This window comes from Dipodomys ordii, unplaced genomic scaffold (genome assembly GCF_000151885.1).
Source record: "Dipodomys ordii isolate 6190 unplaced genomic scaffold, Dord_2.0 Scaffold3, whole genome shotgun sequence".
Taxonomy (NCBI): Eukaryota; Metazoa; Chordata; class Mammalia; order Rodentia; family Heteromyidae; genus Dipodomys; species Dipodomys ordii.
In genome coordinates this window covers 33,398,033-33,407,241 of record NW_012267219.1, presented here as the reverse complement: position 1 = coordinate 33,407,241, position 9,209 = coordinate 33,398,033, and the positions used below count along the sequence as shown (strand labels likewise).

General features: G+C 37.2%; 1 protein-coding gene across 1 annotated transcript in view; it reads right to left on the bottom strand.

Moving 5' to 3' along the window:
• Utp20 (UTP20, small subunit (SSU) processome component, homolog (yeast)) overlaps positions 1-9,209 on the bottom strand; it is a 133,455-nt gene that overhangs the window by 32,862 nt on the left and 91,384 nt on the right. Inside the window, exons 36-46 of the mRNA XM_013019027.1 lie at positions 8,094-8,238; positions 6,891-6,978; positions 5,646-5,789; positions 5,410-5,460; positions 5,157-5,309; positions 3,252-3,407; positions 2,612-2,752; positions 2,052-2,189; positions 1,292-1,431; positions 975-1,057; positions 205-244 (exon numbers count right to left, since the gene is read on the bottom strand). Of these exons, the coding sequence (XP_012874481.1) occupies positions 205-244; positions 975-1,057; positions 1,292-1,431; positions 2,052-2,189; positions 2,612-2,752; positions 3,252-3,407; positions 5,157-5,309; positions 5,410-5,460; positions 5,646-5,789; positions 6,891-6,978; positions 8,094-8,238 (1,279 nt within the window). The remainder of the gene's footprint in view (positions 1-204; positions 245-974; positions 1,058-1,291; positions 1,432-2,051; positions 2,190-2,611; positions 2,753-3,251; positions 3,408-5,156; positions 5,310-5,409; positions 5,461-5,645; positions 5,790-6,890; positions 6,979-8,093; positions 8,239-9,209) is intronic.

Sequence of the window (9,209 nt, the reverse complement as noted above, 5' to 3'; positions counted from 1 at the left end):
ATTTATTTTTTATTTGTGAACATACTGTACAGAGGGGTTACAATTACATGGGCAGGATAATGCGTACATTTCTTACCAAGCATTGCAGCCTCCTCCTTTGGTTTACCCTTCACATCCCTTCCCAGCCTCCCCCCTCTGCCATTAGTTTTTGTTGATTCCACTGTGTGTATTTTGTTTCCCTAATTGTTGCTCTAGTTTTCTTACATTTTGCATTCATTGGTTAATGATGTTCTTCTTTCCACACCTAAAGGCAATGGACTTTTAAGAAAATAAGCTATAGTTCTACAATTTAGATCTGTCTTCTCTATAACCAACTGGGTTTTAAAGACTACGCCATTTATTTTAGGTTCTACCAGACTCACTAACGCGTCATCAGCACAAAGAACAGAAAGAGGAATAAGCGGAGTTTTATTTTTAAATTCCTGATTATAAATTAGAGTAAAAGGTAAAAATGAGTAAGATGAAAAATCTTACTTAAAAATATCTTAAAAACTAGGGCTGGGAAGGTGGCTCAGTGGTAGAGCTCTTGCCTTGCATGCACGAGGCCCTGGGTTCGATTCCTCAGTACCACATAAGCAAAAAGAAAAAAAGCCCAAAGTGGTGCTATGGCTCAGGTGGTAGAGTGCTAGCCTTGAGCTGAAGAGCAGAGGGACAGTGCCCAGGCCCAGAGTTCAGGTACCACGACTGGACAAAAAAAAAAAAATCCTTAAAAACTCACCTGCTGGGTGCCAGTGGCTCAGACCTGTAATCCTAGCTACCCTGTAGACTGAGATCTGAGGGTCACGTTCAAAGTCAGAGTGGGTAAGAAAGTCCGTGAGACTCTTATCTCCAGCTAACCACCAGAAAACTGGAAGTGGCACTGTGGCTCAAGTGGTAGAGTACCTGCCTTGAGCTGAAGAGCTCAGGGACATCGTCCAGGCCCAGAGTTCAAGCTACACAATCGCTGGAAAAAACAAACAAACAAAAAAACTCACCTTCTTCATTCTGAATTTTTCCCATTTGTTCTTCAAGAGTTTTGTAGTCAAAATGGAATGCTTCTAATACTATTACTAGCAAACTGTTAAAAACAAAAAAAAATACAGAGAAATTTTTATTTGAATATCAGTATCATTTAACTAGTAAAAGAAGAGTAAACTAGACACAAATATTAAAATTATTTTTAGCAGCATTTTGAACAAGCATTTCCATAAATGTTTAATACAATGTAAAAATATGCTAAGATGTCAGACAGATCAATTGACGAAATCATTTTATGGTTACATTTTAAAAACAAAAGTAAGTCTGACCATACCTGACACCCAACTTTTGATTGATTTGCCCTGTCTGTAGGACATGAATGAAATGTTTCAAGTAATATACATATGGTGGCCAAGAGAGATGTCTGCAAATAGCTCCAATAACCTCTGTGGCAGCAATTGTTATATTTTCATGCTGTAAAATAAACACACCAAGAGAAGTGATGCATAAGAAATACCTAGCACCACATGAAAGCTATAGTTTTATTTCATTTCTTATGAACCATTAAGGAGAATAATAACTGCTGATAAATGGAGTTGATCAGAATTAAGTCCTAGAATATAAAAATAAAAGTATTATTTTAGTAACATGAGAATTTCTAGGCGGGAGAATATTTTGTGGCTGATCCCTCTGTGTTAAAATAATAAGAACACAAGAAATAGCCACTATTAGAGACAGAGTATTTACTATTTGCCAGGGGTACTTCAAATGGCTCTAGAACTCTCCTATTTTTTCTTTTGCCAGTCCCGAGGCTTGAACTCAGGTACTAGGCACTGTCCCTGAGCTTCTTTTGCTCACGGTTAGCACTCTATCACTTGAGCCATATAGCACGACTTTTGGCTTTTTTTGTTTATGTGGTACTGAGGAATTAAACCCAGGGCTTCATGCATTAGCTAGGCAAGTACTCTACCACTAAGCCACCTTCCCAGCCCTCTCCTATTCTTTTAATTATGATGATGATATCAATATGGATATCACCAACTCAATCTATATTTTGAGTAGAGGCTTACTATTTTCTAGATCTAATACCTTACCTTGAGCATCTTCTCATTAAAAATTGGAGTCATGGCAAAAGGCATGATATAATTCTGAAGAGACTTAGAAGAAAGCACAACTTGGCCTTCTAGGAGCTGTTTGGCCAGTTTCTTCAAGGCCCTTGCTCTTCTGTGGATCTATAAGTCAGATATTAAGATGCATCTGAGTTGAATGGTCTCATCACAGTCACTCCCCACATGTTCTTTGTCCATGGAAAGTTTAAAGGAGTGGCACACAGGCCAGGTGTTACAGGGTAAACAAGCCTGCCTTCATCATTTCCAGAAACACAATTCATAGCATTTGTTTAATGATAAATTCCAAACCACTTAAGCTTCTTAGAGAAATAGAGAAAAGTGACAATATTCTTATTGGTGGTATGTGATATAACCAAAAGAATCATACTGTAGGAAATGATCTTCATACACGTAAATTTGGCTGATGATCAGGGGGATTAAGGAACAAGAGTAAACCTTTTAAGAGAAAGTGCATATTTATAAATGAGACATAATTGTTTGAAATACTTGTTTTGAACATGAGAAAAAGTAGAATAGTCTTCTACCTGAATATGCTTCATGTTCTCAAAGAAGTCCATTTCTGGATCATGACAGTGAGTAAGTTGTACCAAGTCTTTAAATTCCAGTTGATTTGGAAAAGTTTGAATTAAACAGGAAAGTATCATGGTATAATCCTGTTGAATACTCTGCAAATGTCAAGTTGAGAAAAAAAAAATGTGTTTTAAAAAGGATTGGTTTCCTAAATAATATATGAAACAATAAAAGCCATTACAAATTAACATTTTCATTATAAAAAAATAAACAGCTACATAAAGTCAAAAGTGGATATTCTCTTTTCTATCACTTTGGTGACCATTTACACAAAACAGTATTTTAATTATTTAACTTACTTATGTAATTATTTTACTGGGACTTGAACTCAAGGCACAGAGGCTATCCCTGAGCTTCCCTGCTCAAGGCTACCAGTTGAGCCACAGCTCCACTTTTGGATTTTTGATGGTTAATTGGAGGTAAGAGTCTCACAGACTTTCCTGCCTGAGCTGGCTTCAAGATCCTCAGATCTCAGCCTCCTGAATAGCTAGGATTATAGACACAAGGCTACAATCAAATATTTTAGTTCAATATATTAAACCTAGCAGGATGGAAAAAAACAAATGAAACCACGAAAGATTAAAGTTGTAATACCTCTGTCTGACTCTTCAACCCTTTCCTCAGTTTCTCCAGGAGGGATCGGTGAATGATTTCTCTGTATTCTTTCTCTGTGACATTCAAGGCAGCTAGTTTTTTGATGATACTCATCAAGCACATGCTGGCATTATCACTTAAAGACATATCTCCTAACTGAAAATAAGAAACAGAATCAAGACATACTGTGTAATAACTACATAAAATATGGAATATTTCCCAAGAAAGTAAAATTTTATCAGTGCTCTGTGAAAAATCCCTATTAGAAAGGGCCCATGAATCCCCGAATACTGCCTATTTTATGAAGAATCAGACGCAAGGGCAGGAGGAAAGAAATTATTTTCAAATATCATGCTTATGGAGGAAGTGGCGCTGTAGCTCAAGTGGTAGAGGGCTCGCTTTGAGCTGAAGAGCTGAGGGACAGCGCTCAGGCCCAGAGTTCAAGCCCCACGACTGACAAAAAATAAAAATAAAAAACAAAAAAAAAACAAGTATCATGCTTATGGAGAACTATCGCTTAATTTCACAAAGTATTTTGAAGCATTGTTTTAATTTGGCTTTACTCCACAAAGTAAGCAGAATGAGAGGTTCATTAAAGTCACAGGTCATAGTGGAAAAGACAAAGCTGGTGGAGTGTTTCAGTTTAAGGGACAGACCGTGAGCACAGAGAACATACTCCCAACATATCAACTAGGCAGTGACTTAGAATTCTTGTGTTGAAATTTAACATATGAAAATGAGTCATAAATGAGGATTTTTTTTTGGGGGGGGGTCTATCATTGGGGTTTGAACTCATGTCCTGGTCTTTGTCCCTGAACTCTTTTGCTCAAGGCTATTGCTCTACCACTTTGAGCCACAGTGCCACTTTAGATTTTTCTGGTGGTTAATTGGAGCTAAGAATCTTGTGGATTTCCTGCCCAGACTGGCTTTTGAACCAGCCTTTGATCCTCAGATCTCAGCCTCCTAAATAGCTATAGGATTACAGGCATGAGCCACAGGCACCCAGCTACTGTATCTTTTTTTTTTTTTTGTCGGTCCTGGGGCTTGAACTCTGGGGCTTGGGCCCTGCACTCTTCAGCTCAAGGCAAGCACTCTACCGCTTGAGCCACAGCACCACTTCCAGTTTTCTAGTGGTTTATTGAAGATAAGTGTCTCATGGACTTTTCTGCCCTGGCTGGCTTTGAACCATGATTCTTAGATCTCAGCCTTCTGAGTAGCTAGGATTACAGGTAGCCACTGCCTCCCAGCTTTGTATAATTCTTTTTTTTTTTTGGGGTCCAGTCGTGGGGCCTGAATTCTGGGCTTGCGCGCTGTCCCTCAGCTCTGCTCAAGACTAGCGCTCTACCACGTGAGCCACAGCGCCACTTCCGGCTTTTTTTCTTATGTGGTGCTGAGGAATCGAACCCAGGGCCTCAGGCATGCAAGGCAATCACTCTACCACTGAGCCAACTTCCCAGCCCCTGTATAATTCTTAATACCAAATAGAATGCCACAAAGATGACTGATGATACTATTTGGTGAACAACAATTATGGGCTTAATTTACTCATTTTTGGATTTAATTGAATTGAGCAAATTTCATCAATTCTAAGTGGAAGCCACCATCCCATCTCCCTCAAACTTATTAAACATTAATTACTTTCTTTTCTGTCTGGCCTCAAACTCAGACTCTCCTGCTTTCACTGCATAGAAAGTAGAATTATGGGAATGTGCTATACTTGTTTATTGAAATGTCTGTCTTTCACATAATGAGTATAGAAATAAGCTAGCTCTTCTAGACTAAAAAATTTTAATCTAAAAGAAATTTTATCTTAAAAACATTTGTTCCCCCTCTCAATAATTAAATTAGGTAGATAGTTGTATTATCAAAGTAATAAAAAAATAAATTCTTGCCATTAAAACTTACCTCCATATTATAGAAACAATTATGCATAACTGGAATTAGGTAGTTAAAATCCACGGCTTGCATTTCCTTTATGTAAGAGGTAATTGTTTGGAATGCTGAGAAGCGAACATCAAAGTTGATATCATCAAGATGTCTTTGGTCAAAGGCATTAAGCTATAAGACATGATATTGAAATCACATAAATGAAGCATAGATCCTAAGTACAACACACTGATATTTTTTAAGCCAAGGAGAAATAAAGTTTCTTTCTTACCTTGACAATATCTGTAATATATTTCAGTCCACTTTCAAAATCAGAAAGACTCTAAAAGTGAAAAACATGTATTAGTGAGTTACACCTTCTTTTCCAAACTCTTCCCATCAGTTCCCTATACTCACTCAAGTTCATGTAAAATCATACGTACTTGTACAAAGAAGGCTACTCTAATGCTTTAGGTGTCATAATTATCTCTGAAAGAGTAATTTGAGGTGATGATACACATTCCCTACCTGGAAAACTGTACAGAGCAACTGTCTTGACAATTTGTTCTTAATAACTGAAAAGAGTTTGGCCAGAGGCTTGAGGAAGCTTGTAGGGTCTTGACAGTGTTGTAACAGGTTTTGCACCGTCACCAGAATATCAACCTCTGTATCCTGAAAGACAGTGATGAGAAATTATACTTCAGTACTTTACAAAACTGCTCAATTATTATATTGTTATACCACTGGAAGTAATTAGTTAAGGCTAAGACTGACTGAAACCCCTCATCCCCCAAAAGCTTCTAGATATTAACTAAAGATGAAAAGCACAATAATGTTTCTAATAGTTTCTTTCTTCAATGCTAAGAGCGTGAGTCAAATCCTAGGACTGGCAAAGAAAAAAAAAAATCTTAAGATTCTCAGGGACTTTTGTCCGGCTGGCTTTGAACCATGACCCTCAACCTAAGCCTCCTGCAAGAGCTAATGAAAATAAATAAATCCTTCTCATGACCCACAGATTTGTGGTCCTAAAATCTGAGTCACTCTGTATAGAAGATGCTTAGCAGTCTTCTGATGACTTATATACAAGTCTGAGCTACTGCAGGACTTTTATTTTGGGGGAGGGGGGGAGGTTGGTTGTGGGGCTTCAACTCTGGGCCTGGGCTCTGTCTCTGAGCTCTTCAGCTCAAGGCTAGCGCTCTACCACTTGAGCCACAGCTCCACTTTCTGGTGGGTTGTTGGAGCTAAAGAGTTTCATAGACTTTCCTGCCCAGGCTGGTTTTGATCCTCAGATCTCAGCCTCCTGAGTAGCTAGGATTACACAGGCATGAGCCACCAGCACCCAGCTGTAAGACTCTTAACTGGGACTAAAAATCCTATTAAGGACTCTTAGCTATGTCTGAATATGTACAACCAGATTTTCACTCAGTTTTGCAACTGTGATACAAATTTTAAGTATACAATGTATTTCTTGGGGTTCATTTACTATCAGAAAAATACCAAATCCTGAAATGTGAAGCTAAACAAAGGACAATGAAGAGACTAACATGTGAATTTTTCTTGTAGAAGATTATGTCTCTACTTTCTTACCTAGTCTCATTCTATTCTGTCCCAATTTTTTCCATCTAGTTTAAATTTTTTATATCTGTGTAGTCTTAAATTCTTTTGAGACAAAGGTATGAGAAAATTCACTAATAAAATTTTTCCTGGCGAATGAACCTAGTGATAAAAGTTCTTCTACGATAACGTAAAAGTAAATGGTTTTTGAGTCTGTACCTGAGCAACATTGCCACGATGGAGGAATGGGAGGAGAAGTGTAATAAGCAGAGAACTCTGTTCTTTGTCTTTCATAAACTTGCTGATCCTACAGAAGGAAACAAACAGGAAGATGCAAAAATTAAGAATGTTTTCCTAAGAAGTTAAACTGTAGAAAAACACTGGTGACTGTAAAATGACACAATTTTAAGACTGCAATACAAAGGTGGCTTTCAAGTATGTAAACAGGGCCCTTTCTTAATTTTCTCCAGCCTCAAACTCATAGCTACTAACACTATAGACAATTTTAACAGTGCTATACTCTGGCAATTAGTGACTTCTTATTTTGCAAAGATATAACATTGTCACCTTGCCACCACTGCATTGTGAGATGAATTTAGTGAAAGTGTTTATCGTGATTTACAATTGTACATAACTTAGAAATACAACACTTCAAAGAATTTTCCAGAAGAGTCTAATGTGGCTTTCTTTGGATGTAGTTGAAAGTAACATAAAAAGTAAACTTTAACAATTAAACCCAGTACACATCAAATTAAAACTTGAGATAGAATCACTTTTTCACTAGGGTTTTCTAGCCTTGCCCTTACAAAAATCAATTATACATTGCTAGTTCTATGACCAAGCAGACTCCTTTAAAAGCCTTCCAAGATCTCAACTCTCAAAAAGAAAAAAAAAAAAAACAATCTGTCCTTTCAAGTTAATTATTTTTATCAATTAAACTAAAGGACAAAAACAAAAGGATATGATCTCACAAAACTCAAAGCCTCAATTAAAATATGCAAAGGCTAAATAAACAAACCTACCAAGTCTAATTAGGTCTTTGAAGTCTGTTGTCTTTTAAGATAAATAAATAAATGCAGATGTCATAAAAGGTTTCTGGCAATTATAGCAGCAGAGAAACAATTACTATCAACTTAAAAGGAGAAAACATTTAAAACACTGATATCTTACTTTTTTTGATGATGGTGATTGAACCTAGAGCTTTGTACAAGCTAAGCACATGCTCTTCCACTGACCTACATTCCCAGACTTTGGAATATTTCCCTCTCTCCCCCACTTTTACAGAGACTGAATTAGCACTATTAAAATTTATTTTAATTTGTCCAAAAGCAAAAAAAAAGAAAATGAAAAGCAAGATAAAGTTCCTTAAAAGTTAAAAGCATGTATGGTACTATTACCTTCAATTACCAATATGTCACTTACTTTGAAAGAATGCCAAGTTCCTTACTGACTTGTGCCCTGTTCTTTTTCTTCTTCACCTTTTCTGCACTTATTGTGCTTTTGCTGAGATACTGAAGAATTGCAGGTACATGAGGTAGAATTAATCTTCCTCCTACAGTGATAGGCTCTGGAACACAGTAATTATTTTGATTTTAATAAGCTCTCTCTCTCTCTCTCTCTCTCTTTTTTGTTGGTTATGGGGCTTGAACTCTAGGCCTGGGTGCTGTCCCTGAGTTCTTCAGCTCAAGGAGAGCTTCTACCACTTAAGCCACTGCATCACTTCCAGTTTTCTGTTGGTTAATTGGAGATACGAGTCTTATGGACTTTCCTGCCTGGGCTGGGTTTGAACTATGATCCTCCTATCTCAGCCTCTTGAGTAGCTAGGATTATAGGCTTGAGCCACTGGCACCCAGCTTAATAAAGTCTCTTAATGGATTATTATACAGTATCTTGTTGATGAAAGTACTCAACTACTAACAAGCATTTAAATTTCAACCATAAACATAAAGTAACTTTCTTACTCAAAAGATTACATGGTCCCCTATGACCCAGCAATCCCACTTTTGCGCATTTACCCAAATGATCACAAACAAGACCATACTAAAGCTACCAGCCCAACTATGTTTATTGCAGCATTATTTACCATAGCTAAGATATGGAACCAACCCAGATGTCCCTCAGTAGATGAATGGATCAAGAAAATGTGGTATATATACACTGTAGAATTCTATGCCTCCACCAGAAAGAATGACACTGCCCCATTTGTTAGGAAATGGAAAGACTTGGAAAAAATTATATTAAGAGAAGTAAGCCATGCTAAAGAAACATAGGTCCCATGGTTTCCCTTATTTGCAATAACTAGTATATGTCTGAGACAAGCAGAAAAGGTCAGATAAGATGATGTTAGGTAAAATGATCCCCAAGATAAGGACTCAAGTGGTTTTTTCTTTCTTGCTATTGTTTCTAACGTATTTATAAGGTGATTTTTTTGTTGCTTTGTATTTCCCTTCCCCACGGTATAACCCGTTTTCACTGTATTTGATGTTGGTATAATTTGTGGAGGGGAAGGGAAAAAAACAAATTGTTTAAATAGGGATA